Source organism: Erpetoichthys calabaricus, chromosome 4 (genome assembly GCF_900747795.2).
Source record: "Erpetoichthys calabaricus chromosome 4, fErpCal1.3, whole genome shotgun sequence".
Lineage (NCBI taxonomy): Eukaryota > Metazoa > Chordata > Cladistia > Polypteriformes > Polypteridae > Erpetoichthys > Erpetoichthys calabaricus.
This window is the reverse complement of record NC_041397.2, coordinates 116085086-116107111: the sequence shown is the minus strand read 5'-3', so window position 1 is coordinate 116107111 and position 22026 is coordinate 116085086. Positions and strand designations below refer to the sequence as shown.

General features: G+C 39.1%; 1 protein-coding gene across 16 annotated transcripts in view; it reads left to right on the top strand.

Moving 5' to 3' along the window:
- Positions 1–22026, top strand: part of dmd (dystrophin) — a 2688357-nt gene that overhangs the window by 2134823 nt on the left and 531508 nt on the right. For 2 of the 16 annotated variants that reach the window (XM_051926249.1, XM_051926248.1), the window contains exon 1: positions 17436–17480. The exons of the other annotated variants lie outside the window; for them this stretch is intronic. In XM_051926249.1, coding sequence (XP_051782209.1) covers positions 17451–17480 — 30 coding nt within the window. In that variant the 5' untranslated portion in view covers positions 17436–17450. Of the gene's footprint in view, positions 1–17435; positions 17481–22026 lie in introns of those variants that run through there. 16 annotated transcript variants of the gene reach the window in all.

Sequence of the window (22026 nt, the reverse complement as noted above, 5' to 3'; positions counted from 1 at the left end):
GGATATGCTAAACTGATGTAGTGTGTTTTCAGCCGGGATTTAAAAGTTGAGACCGAAGGGGCATCTATTATAGTAGCAGGCAGACCATTCCACAGTTTAGGGGCCCTGTAACTAAAAGCTTGACCTCCCACTGTTATTTTATTAATCCTTGGAATCATAAGCAGACTGGCATCTTGAGATCTTAATGTGCGCTCTGGTTTGTAAGTCATGATAAGTTCAGACAAGTAAGCCGGACCTTGGCCATTTAATGCTTTATATGTTAAACGGAGGATTTTGAAATCTGCCCTAAACTTAACCGGGAGCCAGTATAAGGATTTAAGAACTGGAGTTATGTGTTCGTATTTTCTTGTTCTTGTAATAATTCTTGCAGCAGCATTTTGGATTAACTGGAGGCTGTATAAAGAACAGTTTGAACATCCGGTGAACACCACATTGCAGTAGTCAATCCTACTAGAAATAAATGCATGAATTAATTTCTCAGAATGCTGTTTATTTAGAAAGTGCCTTAATTTCCCAACATTTTTAAGATGGAAGAAACATGATTTGGACAGCTTTGTAATATGCGCTTTAAATGACATGCTAGAGTCAAAGATAACTCCTAGATTGCGGGCTGATTCAGTAAAATTTATGGTGATTCCAGCTGAGTTAAATGATGACAAAATATTGTGATCAGCATCATTCCCTCCAACAATTGACATCTCTTGTTTTATTTGTGTTTAAAGACAAGTAGTTCTCATCCATTCACTCCTTTGCAGGCCCGGTCTTAGGTATTATGGGGCCCTAGGCGAAAGGGGGGTCCAGGGGCCCCCTGAGGGGGGCGGAGCCCCCCTGGAAGCTCTGTGAAATGCGTGAAAATTAGACCAAGGAGTCGATCCGGGGCCCCCCGGACGCCGGGGCCCTAGGCGGTCGCCTACTTCGCCTATGCCTAAGGCCGGGCCTGATTGGGACAAATAATGCTGTAGTATATTTAAGTATATATGACAATTGCTCACTCGGACAATTTGTTTTGGGGGCCCCCAAGAAGGCGGGGGCCCTAAGCTATAGCTTGTGTAGCTTATACGTAAATCCTGCACTGCTCCTTTGATTCACTAACACAACAAATTAAAGACAACATCGGAGAAATTTCATTTGATCTAAATGAAAGGTATAACTGAGTGTCATCTGCATACGAGTGAAAATTAATATTAAGTTTCCTAATGATAGATCCCAGTGGAACCATGTAAAATGAAAATAGTAAAGGTCCCAGTACTGAGCCATGTGGGACCCCATATTGAATTTCTGTGTATAATGATGGAGTATTGTCAGTGCATTTCTGTACATATTGGAATCGATTTGATAAATAATAACTAAACCAAGCGAGCATAGTGCCTGTAAGCCCAACATCATTTTCTAGCCTGTGCAGTAAAATAGAATGGTCAATGGTGTCAAATGCTGCACTAAAGTCTAACAACATAATTACAGTGGAGTTTCCTTTATCAGAGAATATCAGAATGTCGTTTACAACCCGTGTTTGTGCTGTTGCTGTACTATGACCAGTGCGGAAACCAGACTGGAATTTCTCAAATAAATTGTAATGCGTAAGGTATGACTGAAGCTGATTGGCGACTACTTTTTCTAGTATTTTAGAGAGAAAGGATAAATTTGAAATAGGCCTATAATTATTTAGTATGTGTGGGTCTAGGTCTGACTTTTTAAGTAATGGTTTAATGACTGACACTTTTAGTTCATCAGGTACTGTGCCATGCAGTAATGAACTATTGATAATGTTTAGAATAGGTGCTGCAAGAACATCCATTGCACTTTTTACTAGTTTTGTTGGCACTGGATCTAGGGAACAAGTAGTGGATTTCATTTTAGAAATTAAAGTTAAGACTTCCTGCTCAGTTACAGGATTAAAATTACTAAAGTGCTGAATGCAATGTGAGGCAGGGTCTGCTAAGCTAGTATGTGGTTTGTACTGTGATGCTGAGATCTGGGGTCTTATATTTTTAATTTTCTCATTGAAGAAGTTCATAAAGTCTGTACTGCTAATATCTATTGGTATTTTGCACTGTAGATCTGAATTCCCATTTGTTAATTTAGCTATTGTTCTAAAGAGTAACCGAGGATTTTTATTATTGCTATCTATTATTGTAGAAAAGTATTCTGAGTGAGCTTTAAAGAGAGCTTTTTATATTTTTTAACACTCTCTGTCCATGCAGTTTGAAAGACTTGTAGCTTTGTTGTTCTCCATCTGCACTCCAGTTTTTGACACTCTAATTTAAGAGCTTGAGTGCTTTCATTAAACCAGAGAGAGTTTCTATGTGCTTTGATCACTTTTGTTTTAAAGGGGAGCCACTGCGTCCAGAGCATCTCTCAAGGTCATATTATAATGTGATGTTAACTGATCTAAATGGTTTTCCACAATTACACTCCACTTACTCAAAGTATCTATAAATTTTGAAGCAGAATTACAATCTAGATGTCGCACTCTTTGTTTTAATCTGTGAATGCGTTGGCAAGTGCATGACTGAATCAAATGTAATTAAGTAGTGATCGCAAATAACTTCATTTAATGGAGTAATATTTAAGTTTTGAATTTCAACTTTGTAAGTTATAATTAAATCGAATGTGTGGTTATGATTATGAGTTGGACCTTTGACAATCTGACAAAATCTTACTGAATTTAACAAATAAGTAAAACATTTGCTAAAAGTTTGTTTCAATATCAATGTGTACATTAAAATCCCCCATCAGTACTATGTGATCATAATTTATAGCCAAATCAGATAAAAGGTTGCTAAATTCAGTCATGAACAATGAATATGGCCATAGTGGTCTGTAAACTAGCACTATAATTGTGTTGGAATCTGTTTTAATATTTAAAATGAATTCCTCAAAGGATGTAAAGTCGCCTACATTTTTAGACGTGATTTGCATTTTGTTACAATTAATTATTCCAAGGCCTTCTCCTCGACCAGAATCTCTAGACTTATGAAGGAACGAGTATCCATCTGGTGACGCCTCAGCTAGGGGAACAGTGTTACATTTACTAAGCCAGGTTTCCGTGAGAAGACACAGATCAGATTTTGTACTTAATATATCATTTACCAAAACAGCTTTACTGCCAAGAGAACAAATGTTCAATAAGCAGCATTTAAAACTGCATGATTCTTTCTGAACTGGTGATATATTTTTTAGTTTTAATTTGAAGTAAATTTCTATTACAGATACCCCTGGTGGAGGGTCTGGTTTTATCCCTTGGTCTAATTATACACCTTAATTTTTGGTTATCAAGTAATTTAAGGTTTGCATCAAGACTAAATTTACTGGATGCCTCACAACAGGGATTATGGGTAACAGCTTCAGGATAGTAACAGGGGGGATAAACAACAGCCTGTGATCTAAGATCACATGACTATGGCCTGGATGGTGCTCTAATCAGTCAGCCAGGCAGATTTGCTGCCATATTTTGGGATAATACATAAGATCCCCTCCAGTTAGGATGAAGACCATCCTTTTGCAAAATCCAGGCCTTTCTCAAAAATCATCCCAGTTGTTCACAAATGCTATGTTTTTATTTGCACACCAGGTTTCTAGCCAGCAGTGAAGGGAATGCAATCTGCTACAAATCACCTCCCCTCTGTATAAACTTGGTAAGGGGCCAAATACAACTAAATTCCGACATTTTCTTTTAGCTTTGGTGCATAGAGAGATGAAGTTCCTCTTTAATACCTCAGATTGCTGTAAATAAATATCATTAGAGCCGACATGCAGCAATAAGGTAGACACTTCATTGTCGGCGACACAGTCCAATACGGCCTCTATATCAGAAATCTTGGCCCCTACAAGGCATTTAACATTGACTGCTGGTTTAACATAATTTGGAATTCTAACATTCCTCACTATGGAATTGCCAATTATGAGCACTTTCTTATTCTCAGTTCCCACAGGTGTACTGCAGAGTGCTGAGAATCTGTTCTGGGTCCGAATTGGTGACCTGGGTGCTGAGGGACTAAATTTTGGCTTCTTAGATCCCAGTCTTACTGTTACTCACTCGCCCTGTGGCTGAATTTTGTGCTGCTGACTTCGGCCACGCACTGACTACAGTGGGACCTGGAGAGACTGAAGCCGAATCAGAAGTCAATCCAATTTTCGGTTTGCCTAATTGCTATAAGGTTCCTAACGCGGTCTTCCAATTTGCGTATTTTCCCGACCAACTCTAAATTAACTAAACACTTTTGGCAGGTGAAGCTGTCTACACTGTCGGTCGGAAAACCTGAACTGTACATACTGCAGGACACACAACATATAAACGTGCCTTCAATGGGCAGAGAGCAGATAGAACTTATGTTTATCTTATGATATCATCTTCTCCGTTTTTGTAGTAACTTCGGTGCTTCAGCGCTTTCTGCTTTCAGCTGAATCACTAAGAGACCGTCGGCTTTAAGTTTCCACCACCCGCTATTTCTCCTGGTCAGCTGTCAGCTTTACTTCAGTTGAACTTACTCGGGTGTTTGCGAAGGGCTACATGCCTGTGGGAGACGCCGCTGCTCTGTGCTTCTGCTGCTTCCGCTTGCTGCTACTCCGAAGAGGCGTGGCCTGAAAGAGGGGAACACTGCAAGTAATGTATATCCATCTACACATGCTGCACCTTGCACTCCACTTCTCTGTTTGATCACTGGCCTGGCAAGTATGACTGAATCAAAAGATTTCCAATAAATTAAGATATTTAATATTCTATGCACATCTCTGATTGTATGCTTTGTTGCTTTTTCATAGAGTTCCACCATATTGGTGAAATATGATCTCCCCTATCTAAACCAATATTAACTGTTCACTAATGCACCATTCTTGACATGTGTCATTCATTTTTTCCTTAATAATTATTTCCATTAATTTACTAATACTCCCATTTAAATATATCAGTGAGGATGTATTAATGAGAGGTGTCAACAATGGTCTTTTCATTGTCTTGTGCCCAGTGCTCCTAGGATGGGATCTAGTCCTTCTGGAACTCAAAAATGGATTCATTTGGATCTGAGAATGATATATTAGGTTATGTAGCTTTTGAAATATAAATTAAGTTTAGTTGCAGCTGAATTGTCTTTGGTGGATCTGGCATAAAATAATACAACGTTTTAGGTATTGCAGTACTTCAGGTCTGGATTGATCAAGACAAAAACAAAAAAAAAATTACTTTGCAATAGGGGTGGCATATCTGTTATTGTGAACTTACCATTATGTTAGCAAAGTTTATTAAATACTAATATAATATAAATATATTATACTGTATATACTAGAAGGCAATGGCTCCCAGTAGAGATTCTGAAGACAGCAAAAATATCTGTCTGTCTGTCTGTCTGTCTGTCTGTCTGTCTGTCTGTCTGTCTGTCTGTCTGTCTGTCTGTCTATGCCCAGATCAAGTCTGGCAAGTGTGATCAGGATAGGGTCTGTTTTCTGTGATCATGAACTGTATTAAGTTGGGTCAAAAATATTTAGATCTAGCTACAGTATATATCATACCTACCAAACTTCCCATACCTCATTGTTTTATACAGAATATGGCCTGCAAGATAAATTGTTATATTGTCCCCACAGCTTAATTTTCTCTTTGGCCCACATCAAGTTTCATTACCATGTCAACGCTCCAGTTTTAGTTAACAAAAATGTGACTAGCTCAATTAGATTTTTTGAATAAAATTGTTAGGCAAAAATACAGTAAATAAAAAATACACCATAAGCAGACTAGGTGTTGTGGCTGATGTAGTATTGCACTGCTACAGCAGGACACACTTGGAAAATCCCTACTTAATTGAACTGATTGAACTTTCTGGGCTCTGAGCTCTGCATTATCCATACAGACATTGAGCCCTAAAGATTGCCCCAAGTAAATCAGATTAAACCCTCATGGTCACTAATCAGCTACCTATACCCATTTTTTATCTTCTCTCTCCCTCATGCTTCTACAGCTGTCTTTTTCAAAGGCTGACCCTAATTATGCCTGATCACCCTGTACTTTTCGTATGTGGCAATTTATACACTAATTAGAGGCATTTAATTAATCTACTATTGGAGCAGGTAGCCAAATGTCAACTTCTGCTACTCTCCAGGACAATAAAATTGTATAAATTGCCAATTATGTCTGTGAATAAAGTTTTTTTCTGCAAAATATAAACCATTAAAGTAACTTTTTTTCAATGCACCTCCTTTTCCTAATGCTGTATGAATCTGTTATTGAAGTAAAAATTTTGAGCAGGCTTCAGACCTTAGCTAAAATGAATTGTTGATAAAAATTTATTTTCTATCATGATAAGGAATGCAGGGCAGTAGCTTAAATCACGTTTTTTACGGTCAAATTTTTCTGTATGTTAACATACAGAAAGAAAATATATAGTGCTGAGTAAGTCATAATAAAAAGAGCAACTGAAGCATTTGAAGGAGAAAGACAATTGATCTTTACAATGGCCTGAAATAAAGAGCATAACTAAGTAAATAAAACAGTGTATGCCAGTTAGGAATACACATTACTGTCCTGAACAGCCATACAGTATATATATGCAAAATCTTTTCAGTCCACTTACTCCAAAACACAGAGCGAATGTTTCAAGTTAATGGATTAAAGATGTGTTTAGAATCATCTAATGTGTTCTGTAAATAACCACAACTGAAAAAAATATAATTTTATTGGAGGGTAATATGTTGTGTTGATGTTACCGGTGTTCCCAAAAGGAGGTGTTTAATCTCAAAGGGCACCCTGGATATCATAGAGAGGAAGCCGCAGCGCATAGCTAGACGGCTCTGAGGGCAGATAACAATGCGTTTATTAGAGCAATCTGTGAGTAAGTGACACACCATCTATGGTCTAGTGACCCACATACTGCTTACAGAGGAATCGAAACATTACACACATCCGAATCTGTTCCTTGGAGAGTCGCAGTCAGGGTGGGTGATGGAACGGTCCTTATGGATGACGCTTCAATTGTGACCCGCTGATCTGACTATTTTGAGCAGCTGTTTAGAGCTGATCCTCCTGCTAGGACGTTGGACATCTCTGGGTCCATGGTTCTTGAGGCTGATCCTCCAATTAGCTGTGAACCACCTAATCTCAATGAGATTGCACAGGTAGTGTAGTAGCTGAGGGCAGGGAAGGATCTGTCATATCTGGGGTAAACTCCTCTTGATGGTAAGACTGTCCTCCTTGCATTGCAAATATTTGCTTCCATTTGGGAGATGGGTGTCATCCCAACTGATTGCAAAACAGGACTTGTTGTCCCAATCTTGAATGGGATGGGTGATTGCCTGGATTACGAGAGCTACATGGGGGGTAACACTACTCTTGGTACTGAGTAAGGTCCTTGATAGGGTCATCCTCAGTAGGATCCGTGATCACTTGTTCACCTACCAGTGACCGGAGCAGTCTAATTTTACTTTAAGTCTACCATCGACCATATATTGGCACTCATGGAGTTTCTTTGCAGCCTTTGTCAACCTTCATAAAGTGTTTGACTCAGTTGATCGAGCTGCCCTGTGGGACATCCTGAGGGTTCGCGAGGTCCCCTCGAGGTTGCTGGATATCATGACTGGCCTGTACATTGGTATTGTGAGTGCTGTGCAGAGTGGAGGCAGAACCTCTACATTTTTCCCAGTTGATTCTGGGGTTCGTCAGGGGTGTGTTCTTGCTCCTAATCTGTTCAATGCTTACATGGACTGGGTGTTGGGCAAGGACGTGGGGTCCAGTGGCTATGGGGCATCTGTTGGTGCAGAAAGATTCATTGATCTTGACTTTGCTGACGATGCTGTGATCGCAGAATCAATGGAGGCTCTGATCAGGGCTCTCGAGAGACTGAGTGAGGAGTCTGAGTGTCTGGGCTTGCGAGTGTCCTGGATAAAAACCAAGATCCAGGCCTTTAATGATCTCTTGGGCACAGCCATTAGCAGACATGGACACTATCCAGTGACCTCAGACAAAAAATGGACTTCTTTGGTACTGTGTCTCTTTGGAGAATCCTTGGGTACTGCTAGTTTGACTTTGTTTTCAAATGTGCGGGGCTGCTAACGGATCTCAAATAAGGTACATTACTGGCATTGTGAGGAAGCATCAGTTACAGCACTTCAGCATGTGGCGTGATTCACTGAGGTGGACCATTGTTGAGGACCCAAGTGACTGGACCAGAGCAAGGGGACACCCACGTAACACCTGGCTGTTGCAGAAAGATGGTCATTTGCAGGGGGTGGACAGGACCGCATGTCTATCTGGGGGGTTGCCAAACAGGATCCCGAGCTGTTTTCTCATGCGGTGGGTATGGCAACACGCTGTACCAGTGCATGCTCCCCAACCTGACCTGACATGACCTGAGGGTAATATCACAAGATTTAGCATAGTTGGTAGCACTGGAGCTTTCATAGCAAGTCAGTCCATCAGTCAATCAATCAGTCAATCTATCAATTAATGTGCCAGTTGGTCAATTGATGTATCATCTTTGTTTTGTATGCTGCCTTTATGAAATACACTGCCATTTGATGTTTAAAAAAAATACAAAAATATGAGACAATGCAGCAAGGTACACTGAAATTCAGAATTGCTTGATTTCATGATAAAGAGAATGCAAAAAATACTCTAAATGTACATAGAGATATAATGACAGTTTATGAGAATATGCAGCATTCAGTCAGCATCAATAGAATAGGCACATAAACGTCTGTTAGAAAAGAAAATACTTGAATAGGTTTTTCTGATGTGAAATACATGAAACAAAAGGTGGATTTTTGAGAGCCATTTTAATATTAAAAGTGATGAGCCTTCTGGACAAACCTAGGAAGGAAGATTTCCAGAGAATAGAAGCTCCAGTGCTATATAAGCATTTTCTGAGAGCTCCATAATGAGGTGTCTGACAAGCTGATGCAATGGGAGAAATAATGAAACATAGTCTATGGTGCTGAAGGTTGCTGCTTTGTGAGTCAGAAGGAGATTTTTGAACATGATTTGAAGCTAATAAAACCAGTTAGTTGAATGGTGATGTGCTTGTTACATTTTGCCCATGACAGGACTTGGTAGCAGCATTATGACGCCCATTTACTCACTTAATACTCTGTGCAGGAAAACCATTGAAGAGAGAATTACAGTAATGCTTTTGAAACATAAGGAAGGTGTCACACATTGTTTCTGTTTTGGAAAGGGTACTGTAGGGTGATTAGATGAAAATCTTTTGTAGATAACAGAAACTTGTTTCGACTATAGTCAAGATGACATTCATATCTTAGGGGGCTGTCAAGTGTAACTCCAAGGCTGATGACAATGAATTCAATTTAATTAATTGTTATAATAAGGTAAAGCATGCTTCAAATTAGACAGACTATCGTTCTATCTATCCATTAAAGCATTCTAGGAAATTGTCTTTTGTGAGATCTGTCAAGGCATCAGTAACAGCTCTTTGGACATTTTCAGTCAGTCTCATTAATTTTAGCCAGTCAATTTCAAGTTATGTATTTGTACATATAAGAGCAAAACAATTAAATGTTTAAGTTTCTAACAGTGCATTAATTTCTTGTGGTTTGTCACAATGCCAATTTAAGTAAGTGGTAATGTAATGTAACGTAAACTAAATTAGAAAAAGATAAACTAAACTAAGCCAGCTGGCAGAGTAGATGAGGAAAACAAAACTTAAGTTTATGTAGAAATTAAACTCTAAAATACCTGGGAAAATGAAAGCTGAAATTGTAGTTTACTTAGGCCAATTGGATATAGAGTCTCCTCTGAACATTCTGTGATGCGGCATGATGCTAACATTTATAATCAATGGAAGTATCCATTGTTAAGGCAAAATGGCTAAAATGGCCAATGTAATAAAGGTTCTGAGTGACCAAATTAAGTTGCTAAAGAACTGAAATGGGTTAGTTCAAAAGCAAGGCCAGAAATATGAAAGTGGGAGGCCTTTGATAAACTAGGGTAGACAATGGCATCATCCACATACTGTATCTAAGAAAGTGTACTAGATCTACTACTTAAGGCTATGTTTCATTCTTTTACATACTCTTAGCAAATTGGAGACAGTCATCGGTGTGCTTCCGTAAAAACATTCACGTAATGTGACATACCCTATGACTTACTCCAACTAGCTTATGACTTGCTTCAACAAAATCATGATCATAGGGGTGTGTTTGCGTAAGTGAGAGCTGACAACCAATGAATGCTTACCTCAAAGTATAATGCATTTAATGTAGAGACAAGGTGTTAATGAACATGCATGTTTGGAACCTTGCAAAGAGATGAGAGGCTTGTTTGATATCTTGTATTTTAAATACTAAAATAGAATGGAAAAAATAAATAAAGGGCCCAGATCGGCTTAACTTACCATACTTGTTAACCCTTTGTACAGCGCCATTTCTCTCAGGCAGCATGTTATTGGCAGTCACAAAAAAGAAGCAAGCATGACTGTACTTGAAGGCCTGCATCCAGAGAGTAAATGTGACATGTGCAGCATTTTTCAGTTACATAATTTCACACGGTCCGGCGATAGATCAGTGACTGTGGTCTGCATATTTGATATACTCCAGAACTAGAAGCGATGTAACATTTGACATTGGCTTTAACTGAAAAACATATCATACTATATGCTCTGCCCTTCACCTGTCCCTGACGCATATGGATAAAAAAGACACATATGTCATAGACTTTAGCTCTGCCTTCAACACAATCATCCCTCAAAAGCTGGTTGTAAAACTGAGCAGGTTGCGCCTGAACACCACCCTCTGCAATTGGATCCTGGACTTCTTGACAGAGAGGTCCCACTCAGTTCGGATAGGCTGCAACACTTCCAGCAACATCACACTGAGCACTGGAGCGCCGCAGGGCTGCGTGCTTAGTCCTCTGCTCTTTACCCTGCTGACTCACGACTGCACAGCTACACATAACACCAACCACATCATCAAGTTTGCGGATGATACGACGGTGCTGGGACTGATAAGCAGGGATGATGAAACAGCATACAGAGATGAGGTGGAACGCCTGTCTGCATGGTGTGAAGACAACAATCTGTCTCTCAATGTCGACAAGACAAAAGAGATAATCGTGGACTTTACAAAATTACATCCTGCCTACATTCCACTCAGCATCAACGGTCTAGATGTGGAGAGTGTTAGGAGTACCAAGTTCCTCGGTGTGCACATAACTGAGGAACTTACGTGGACACATAACACCTCATCACTAATCAAGAAAGCCCAGCAGAGACTACACTTCCTGAGGCGGCTGAAGCAAGCAAGTCTTCCCCCTTCCATCCTCGCCATGTTCTACAGAGGCACCATTGAGAGTGTTCTGACCAGCTGCATCACTGTCTGGTATGACAACTGCAACATATCCGACCGCAAGCGCCTGCAAAGGATAGTGAAGACAGCAGAGAACATTATTGGGGTGCCTCTCCCTTCACAACAGGACATATTTTACAAACATAGTGTTCCCAAGGCCTGCAGCATTGTGCAGGACCCCTTACACCCCTCACATGGACTTTTCACACTTCTGCCATCCAAGAGAAGATACTGCAGCATCAAAGCCAGATCTGCCAGGCTTCAGGATAGTTATTACCCCCAAGCTGTCAGACTCCTTAACACCAGGCTGCCACCTGGGATCTTCCACACAGCCTCAACCACATCTAAAAACAGAACTTTTATACATGCGAGCCACTTTCCTGCAAAGACGAGTGTGCATGTAGAAAAAGAACTGAAAATCTCATACTGACCTTTAAGTATTTTGACATTCTTGATATCCTTCTGCTGTTAAACATTCTGGCCTGTCATTGTTTACACATGTCTTAAACAACTATTACATACACTGATAATTTCTGTATTATCTGTATCTATTATTTATTATTTATTTACTAGGGGGCTCCGCCCCCTGCTCGCTTCGCTCACCAACCCCTGGTGTTGGGAAATGACAAAAGAGCGTGATGTATGAATGAGATGTAGAATAGTGTGAAGGTGTAGATGATGCATATAGAAAGAAAACAATAAAGTGTGTGGCTCAGTGTAAAGGTTTATTGGAAAATTTCTTTGTAAACGCCGTTTAAGTGTAAAAGGTAATTCCAGGTCAGAACTTGTAAGGTCAATGAAGATGGTCATTGTCGTGATCAGAGTCAAGTTTGTCAGAGCTTAGAAAGAGTTGTGTCTCTCCAGGAAGTAATGTAATGACTTGGGTATTTATGTTTTACACATTAATATTTTTTGGACATAATATAGTGCGTTGTGTTAAAAGGGGCATTTGGTCTAATGAGATTGCTGTTCCAAATATCTCTGTAACTAAGTTGTCTCAGATAAAGGCTTGAGGAATTGTAATAATATCTGGGTGAAGTCTATCTGTATTGGTGAGTGTACCATCTCCCAGTTGTAATAACCAATTGTTATGATCTGGATCTGGACATCGCATGTTTTGTACTAACTGTATCTTTTGAAAGCAATGTTGAGTAAGTGACTGGATGCCATTGTACATTCATCAATAATTAACAGTTTTGCAAGACGGATGCCACGTGCAGTGCTACTGTTCATGTTCATAGTGGATACCGATTTGTAGGATCTAATGCAGTTCATAAAGTTTTTTCTTTCAGGTACATCGTTAGTTAGAAGCTTCTGTAGATATTTAGGATATGAATGTAAAGGAGGCAGTCTAATTTGATCCTTTTGACAACAACGTGTAAATGTATTACTTGTATTGCCAGTTGTTTCTTCAGGGAAGTTAAGTGAATGACAATGATTGCAAATGACATTCATTAATCCGAATGAATTTTCCTGAATAGTGGACTCATTATTGAACGCGTTGTCAGCTAACTGGCGTAAGCGTTTAGCAGGTGTCTGTCGTTGATGTCCGTGACCTGTATGTTTTGCTTGTGCCGTTTGAGAGGCGCGTCGTTGTATGTCCAGTATTTGGGACGTGTTGTTTTGGAGCTGTAATCGATTTGCCTGTGCTGTGTGAGAAGCCCGTTGTAGTTTATGGCGTGCATTGTTTGTATTGAGCCTTGCCCGTTTTTGTATGTAGGTCAGTTGAGCTTTCTCTTTTTGGAGCCTTGCTTGCTTGTTTTCCGGCATTCCAGATGCGCGGTGTAGACGTCTGCGTTTATTTATTTTGTCCCTTCGCTGTCGTTTCTGTATGTCTGAGACGGGAGGTGTTTCGTTTTGAACCCGTGCCTGTATCGATGCAGCACTGTGAGACGCGCGCTGCATGCGTCTACGTTCATGTTGTACCCGTGATCGTGAATTCATGACTTGTTTGTTCTTCAGCATTAGATATATGGATAAGTAATAAGGAGGATCGCACTCACTGTTAATATGGAGCCTTTTCTGCGGTTGAACGGTTAATAGTGCCTCATTGTAATGAGATTCACCTATGCTGCATAGTGTGAATTGTGTTTGGTCCCGTTATCCTAGCCGTATCGTTTTGTACCCGTGATCGTGAATTCATGACTTGTTTGTTCTTCAGCATTAGATATATGGATAAGTAATAAGGAGGATCGCACTCACTGTTAATATGGAGCCTTTTCTGCGGTTGAACGGTTAATAGTGCCACATTGTAATGAGATCCACCTATGCTGCATAGTGTGAACGTGTTGAGATGATGTATGTTTAATAGGGACGGTTCATTTAGAAATGGGGCTTTGTGTGTCATTTGTTATTTATGTTAGTGTGGTCGTGGGTCTGAATCGTCTTTTTTGTGTACGTTTCGTGTGCTATGTCCGTAGTCTGTCCCGTTTTGTGTCCAATGGGTTTTGTGTGGCGCTCGTGGCTTCTTTTTTTTTGTGTGGTAGGGGCTTGTTGAATCCTCCTCTTTGTGTGTGTCCCGTTTCGTGTGCAATGGGTTTCGTGCACAGCGCCGGCATCTGACTCCTTTTTCCTGTGGTCTGACTACTTTTTTCTGTGCGCGGTGCCTCATTTCTTATTTTAGGTTGCATTCCATCCGGTTCCCGTTGCTTGCGGGGTTGAGGGATTTGTGGGGCGCCTGCGCAGTACGTCTTTTGCGTCCACGGCCCATTGCCGGATGTCCCAGCGTCCATCCGGTTTATCATTCTCGGTTAGTAATGTGTTGAGATGACGTATGTTTAATAGGGACGGTTCATTTAGAAATGGGGCTTTGTGTGTCATTTGTTATTTATGTTAGTGTGGTCGTGGGTCTGAATCATCGTTTTTGTGTACGTTTCGTGTGCTATGTCCGTAGTCTGTCCCGTTTTGTGTCCAATGGGTTTTGTGTGGCGCTCGCGGCTTCTTTTTTTTTGTGTGGTAGGGGCTTGTTGAATCCTCCTCTTTGTGTGTGTCCCGTTTCGTGTGCAATGCATCTGACTCCTTTTTCCTGTGGTCTGACTCCTTTTTTCTGTGCGCGGTGCCTCATTTCTTATTTTAGGTTGAATTCCATCCGGTTCCCGTTGCTTGCGGGGGGGGGGGTGCGGGTGGGATTTGTGGGGCGCCTGCGCAGTACGTCTTTTGCGTCCACGGCCCATTGCCGGATGTCCCTGCGTCCATCCGGTTTATCATTCTCGGTTAGTAATGTGGATTATATTACACATCTATTGATTATATTCATGTATCTAGATTGCAAATACCATACATTGCATCAATGTTTATTTGTCTTGTCTTTGCACAATGCCTTGTCTCGTTTGTGCTTTAATTTTAAATTTAAATCTAAATTTTAATTCTATTTTTAATTTATTATTTGCACTTCATGTTGTTACACTGTGGACCCTGAGCTTCACAATTTCGTCTATTTGTATACTTGTATATGGTTGAGATGGCAATAAAGTTCACTTTGACTTTGCTTAGTTAGAGCGTAATGATAAATCAGCGAATGGGCTAGCACCTTTTTCGCCAAACGTAGCTGGGTATCCAGAGGTGGGTGATTTTGATCGCTGCCCCTTATGCATGTATTGTGATAGAATGGTGAAGGAAGTATTTCTTTAGGTTCTGTCTTTGGTTTTTAAAGTACTGTAGCTAGTTAAAGAACTCTGCTTGGCCATAATTACATCTAGGCATACAGTAGATGTGTTCAGCTAGCTAATGTTATCTGGACAGAGAGGAAAAGATTGTTGGAAAATTCTTTGATGTTGAGATGCATGTGGAGACCATTTAGGTGTGTTATATTGTTCAGCTGCAGAAAATTTGCATATAATCAATCATATGTCAATGTTGCTGGTGCTCTGATTGATCTCTTACATGTTCAACACACACCCAAATGTTGTTACTACTTATATTGGAATACATTAGCATGTAAATGGAACATGAAGTCTTGATGGCATTTCAGACTTTCTAATGGCAATGTACAGAAATTGATTACCAATCATATTTGGAAGAATTTCTGAGGAGAGGTTGCTCAGTACTCAGTATTACATCAACAACAGAACTGGAGATGAGGGTGAGAAATTTCTAACACTGGTCACAATTATACAGTTATCACTATCATGCTAATTTTGTGTACATTAAGAAAAAGTAATATATTAGAATGTTTTTGTTGGCTTGAGGACACCACCAAGAGAATTTGACATTGGAAATGTGTGAACCAGAGGCAAATCTCTTTTGCATGATGTGATTTCAATGTGAGAAAAGTAAGGAAAAGACAGCAGGGAGATAAAGTGATCATCTGAAAATGTGTTAGTAGAAAGGATCTGAAGTATAGCTAGTGGAATGAAACAGATAATTAAAATTAAAGTTTTGAGGAGAGGGAGTAATGTGAGGGCAGCAGAAGGACAGTTAATATTAATATTGAAGGAGTCATAAATATGAAAACAAATTGTTGCTGGTAAAATGAAGTATTTTTGATTGTAGTATTGGAGGGAGATAGGGTGAAAGAAGTAGAAATTTAGTTAAGAGTGAAGAATTTGATATATTTAAAGATTAGGGAAAAGAAAAAAAGAGTAAGAAAGGGCAGAGCGGCTTTTTTTCCTTAGTAGACTATGCTTTTTTAATTTGGGAAGTGACATCCTTCACATCTTCTACAACTCTCTGATGGCCAGTGCAGTTTTCTGCACTGTGGTGTGCTGAGCTGGTAACATCACTTCAGCAGAGGCCCACCAAATCATCAAGCTAATTAAAAGGGCAAGCTCAGTTTTAGGTCACACTCTGGATCCAATAACAGTAGTAGCAATGGAGAGAATTAAAACAAAACTATATACATATATGTATGTATGTATGTAAGTATATGTATATATGCATGTATGTATGTATTGTTTTATCTACTATTGGTAGAGTATATCTGATATTTCCCCCTGGGGACAAATAAAGTTCTATCTATCTATCTATCTATCTATCTATCTATCTATCTATCTATCTATCTATCTATCTATCTATCTATCTATCTATCTGTCTGTCTGTCTGTCTGTCTGTCTGTCTGTCTGTCTGTCTGTCTGTCTGTCTGGACCAGGTATTTACTTTAAAATGGTGTAAGAAATATCAACCTGTTCAATCCAAAGCATAAAAACATGATGGGTTTGGCAAAGATATTTCTCCTCCAAACAACATTCAAGCAGAAAAATAAGCCATCAGTTAAAAGTAGTTACACTGTCATTACATTGTCATGCTTATCCCAGCTGATGCTCTGTCCTTTGAATTAAAGTAGCCCCACAGCATTTAAGTCCAGGTTCATGTGCTTCCCATGTTTGCAGAGGTTATCTAAGGGATTAAAAGACATACAGTTAGTTTGATTAGAGTGTGTACTTCTTTTAGATTTTCTACTGTTTCCTCTGGGATTGGTCCTACTTTTAGTCCATTGCCAGCTGTGGTTTGAAATACAGGTAAAGAGAAAGCGTAGGACTAGCATTCCCTTATGCAAAGAAAACGCCATTTAAACGAAGTAAGGCCCAGTGCTGTGCTTCATATCCCATTTATCAAACTAAAAATAGTTTCTAAAGATGAATTGAAAGATTGAAAATCAAATCAAGTGAATACACCAGTGCCTCAAGAGCTAGTAACAGAACTCAATATATCTTAGAGAAATCAAATTTAAGTATAATTAAAGAAGGGGCAATAAAACACAACTTTTAAATGAGGTAGCTTACAATTAGAAATACTCCCAGGATCTCTCATGAAATATCTAAGCGGTGTGTGGGAAGGTTGGAATCTTATTACTGAGTTTTTCTGGACAAAATGTGTGCTTGGCAAAGATATTGAAATTTCTTCTTAAATAAAAAACCCTCTCCCTCCCCCCAGATTATAGAGCAATAACAGAAGAGACTGTTCAGTAGAGACTTGCCACTGGCCTATTTAGTGATTTTTCATTCTCAAGCCTCCTACACTCTCTGCCCTGTTGTCTTTTTTTATTCCAAATGACAAAGTGGCTGTGTATTATCAACCAGTGGGCCTTGTCTGCTTAATTATGTTCTGTCAGCGAAATGTAACTAAGCACCAAAAAGCTGGAAAACTGTTGCTGTGTACAGAGCAGGTGCTTTTAAAGAAAGGGGTAATGCATCGTGGACAACTACTTTGTATCCAGAGTGAAGGGGAAAATGTTGCATAGAAAGACATACTACATTAAGGTCAGAGATCATAGACTATTTCTGTTGTTTTTTTTTTTTTTTTTCCTCCAGTATGAATTGCTTCATAGTGGCGCTGTAGAGGGAAGATGACTTATAGTTAGCCTTCTACTGCATTCTGCTTAGATTTAAAGCTTTGGTTTCATTTTGAGGCCGGAGGAGTGTATGCAAAACTGAGGAACTATATTTCTAAAAATACATTTAGGTTTATAAAATGTTACCATTGTCATTCCATTAGAAAGTTATGTGATTATATTTAATAAGTGAAATAAATACAACTATTTGGAGGAGTGTATGCAAAACTTCGGAACTATATTTCTAAAAATATATTTAAGTTTATAAAATGTTACAATTGTCGTTCCATTAGAAAGTTATGTGATTATATTTAATAAGTGAAATAAATACAACTATTTTAGTGGCGTATGCTGCAATTTTTATGTAGATAGAGACTATATAAAAGTTGAATGTTTGTGTTCATTGTAGTCTTGAGATAATATTTTTCATTTCACAAAAAGCTCATCTTTTTCAACAACCTAAAAGTCAACACGTCATAGTACTGCGACTGTGGAGCTACACCTCTCAAATCAATAATACAAGTTCGACTGCTGGAATGGAGCTCATTTCATATTGTACCGCTCTATAATTTGTACCGTCGTACTATTAGCAACTATGCTGTATATTTCAAAAAAGTAGAAATTTGTTGGAAGTAAAAATGTTTTGTTTACCAAATCATTTTAAAGTTATTACATTAATTACCCTTTTACTGCTATCAACAAAAAAAATTGAGACAGGGCAACAAAAGAAACATTGATTGGGATGAAGTTAATTTTTTATTTGAGAGATGTAAAAAATACATACTCATGTTGTGTTTCACCTATCCCATGTGGGTTTAATGTATTTTTATTACTCTTAAACTTGTTTTGTCTGATTGTTACTTGTTCTGACTGATATACAGTGGTGTGAAAAACTATTTGCCCCCTTCCTGATTTCTTATTCTTTTGCATGTTTGTCACACAAAATGTTTCTGATCATCAAACACATTTAACCATTAGTCAAATATAACACAAGTAAACACAAAATGCAGTTTGTAAATGGTGGTTTTTATTATTTAGGGAGAAAAAAAAATCCAAACCTACATGGCCCTGTGTGAAAAAGTAATTGCCCCCTGAACCTAATAACTGGTTGGGCCACCCTTAGCAGCAATAACTGCAATCAAGCGTTTGCGATAACTTGCAATGAGTCTTTTACAGCGCTCTGGAGGAATTTTGGCCCACTCATCTTTGCAAAATTGTTGTAATTCAGCTTTATTTGAGGGTTTTCTAGCATGAACCGCCTTTTTAAGGTCATGCCATAGCATCTCAATTGGATTCAGGTCAGGACTTTGACTAGGCCACTCCAAAGTCTTCATTTTGTTTTTCTTCAGCCATTCAGAGGTGGATTTGCTGGTGTGTTTTGGGTCATTGTCCTGTTGCAGCACCCAAGATCGCTTCAGCTTGAGTTGACGAACAGATGGCCGGACATTCTCCTTCAGGATTTTTTGGTAGACAGTAGAATTCATGGTTCCATCTATCACAGCAAGCCTTCCAGGTCCTGAAGCAGCAAAACAACCCCAGACCATCACACTACCACCACCATATTTTACTGTTGGTATGATGTTCTTTTTCTGAAATGCTGTGTTCCTTTTACGCCAGATGTAACGGGACATTTGCCTTCCAAAAAGTTCAACTTTTGACTCATCAGTCCACAAGGTATTTTCCCAAAAGTCTTGGCAATCATTGAGATGTTTCTTAGCAAAATTGAGACGAGCCCTAATGTTCTTTTTGCTTAACAGTGGTTTGCGTCTTGGAAATCTGCCATGCAGGCCGTTTTTGCCCAGTCTCTTTCTTATGGTGGAGTCGTGAACACTGACCTTAATTGAGGCAAGTGAGGCCTGCAGTTCTTTAGACGTTGTCCTGGGGTCTTTTGTGACCTCTCGGATGAGTCGTCTCTGCGCTCTTGGGGTAATTTTGGTTGGCCGGCCACTCCTGGGAAGGTTCACCACTGTTCCATGTTTTTGCCATTTGTGGATAATGGCTCTCACTGTGGTTCGCTGGAGTCCCAAAGCTTTAGAAATGGCTTTATAACCTTTACCAGACTGATAGATCTCAATTACTTCTGTTCTCATTTGTTCCTGAATTTCTTTGGATCTTGGCATGATGTCTAGCTTTTGAGGTGCTTTTGGTCTACTTCTCTGTGTCAGGCAGCTCCTATTTAAGTGATTTCTTGATTGAAACAGGTGTGACAGTAATCAGGCCTGGGGGTGGCTACGGAAATTGAACTCAGGTGTGATACACCACAGTTAGGTAATTTTTTAACAAGGGGGCAATTACTTTTTCACACAGGGCCATGTAGGTTTGGATTTTTTTTCTCCCTAAATAATAAAAACCATCATTTAAAAACTGCATTTTGTGTTTACTTGTGTTATATTTGACTAATGGTTAAATGTGTTTGATGATCAGAAACATTTTGTGTTACAAACATGCAAAAGAATAAGAAATCAGGAAGGGGGCAAATAGTTTTTCACACCACTGTATATATATGTATTGTATATTTAAGCCTGATCCTTGATGCTTTTTAAAGTAGTTATCTAGGGTGGTTGTGTATTTGTTGCAGTTCATTCTTGTTTAATAATGTATGGCTGCTGTGTAGCTGTTACCATCCACCTTAATCAAAGGATAAGTATCTATGTGTCAGTCCGGTTGCTATGTCTCTTTTATCCAACAGATGGGACATCACAAACACTAGCACTGCTGTTTTGTACCAAATGGCATATAACAGAGACCTAGCAACTGCATGGACACACTTCACTGCGAACGTTAGAGTTGACTACATCCAACAGACAGTAACTACCAGATGGACAGAAACCAGCTTATCAACCTTAATAAGAGGACAAATGTCTGTGTATCTCTGTCAGGCTTCCCAGGTCCCTAAAAAATTTACAGCACAAGGGCAGCTTTAAAATAGTGAATTTGCCCAAAAAAAACAGGCCAATGGCTGAAGTAAACACACTATCAAAACCCGAGGTTAGGGGTTGGGGGGGTGGGATCCCCCCTCAAAGATATTTATATACCATCATGCAGAACCAATACAACAGTGAAAAACATATATAAATGTGAATAGCAGGGGAAGGGGTGCCAGATGGATGACAAGACTTGGCAAAGATGTGTTGGAAGGGATGTTGAAAAATAGCTCAAAATACCATAATGTTTAACAAAAAAAAATCAGCCCAAAAACATATCCCATGAAAGCCTTTTTTTCCCCCAGATGACGATCTATCATAGCACAGTTGGGAGAGAAAACCGCAGATCTAGCAACACTGATCACCATGTCCATCTGGTTGCTATGTACCATTCCAACAGATGCCGCATCACAAACTTTTGTAGTAATGTTGGAATGACAAATACAATGGATTTTATTTACTACATGTGTTGCAAAATACATTCCAATAGATGATTCACTGCAAATGTTAATGCTGAGGTCTATGTTGATTATTTAGTTTTCACTCCATCTTAGATGGATTGCACAGCTAGTGTATTGATATTGTTAGCGTATATTTCTGCACACAAGGATTAGCAACAAATAGTTTTCATTGTACTGTAAGGTTTAATGACAGAAGAACTAAGTTGAATTGAAGTATTAGACTTTGTAAATTTTCACATATTTTTCAGAAGGTTTAAATCAACAGAACAGCTATTCATTTTCAGAATCTCGATTTTCTATTATAGTGTAACAGAGTGATAGGGCACTCTGGAAACAACTCTAGGATGACATTACCTTGTGCAACATACACACCCAGTCCTACTCATACTGGGTGAATTTGTATTCTACAGTATGTGTTCTGGATGTTCAAGGACCCGGGAGTATCCACAGAAAAACAGGGCAGACACAGGGAGAACATGTAAACTCAACCCACATGGTGGCCGAGTCGAGGTCAGGCAGCATTGACGTCACCATGTCACATAAATTGAATACTGGTAATTTCATGAAAGTATAGTATGGTGATAAAGTGAATAAGATCCTTGACTGTACTATGTTTGATTCCATGTAGAGTTTACCTGTTTTCATACAATTCCGTTTCCTCAGCAGATGCTTTCTTACAGAAAGCTTAAAAAACATGATGTTAGGTCAACAGGAGACTGTCACTTCCTATGCTGCAAGAGTGTAGCTCTGCAGGCCAACCATAGTTAAACATTACAGCCAGGGACTGATTCTACCTTGCATCCTCTTTTGGTGGAACAGACTTCTATCCAATCTAAGACATAATAAATTAAAAGCAGAGAAAATGAAATTGACAATAGTTAGTTACTGATAACTTCATTATAAATTTGCATTATTAAAAAGTCACTTATCTTTCTTGGAGAAGTGTGATGAACACGGGAAACTTTCCTAGATCTTCATTCATTATATGCTTTAATTGAGTACTCTTTAAAAATGTTACAAATAAATGGCACTGGTTGCATAGCTAGTGATTACATTACTGAATTGTAAGCATTTTGCCATCCTCCATATA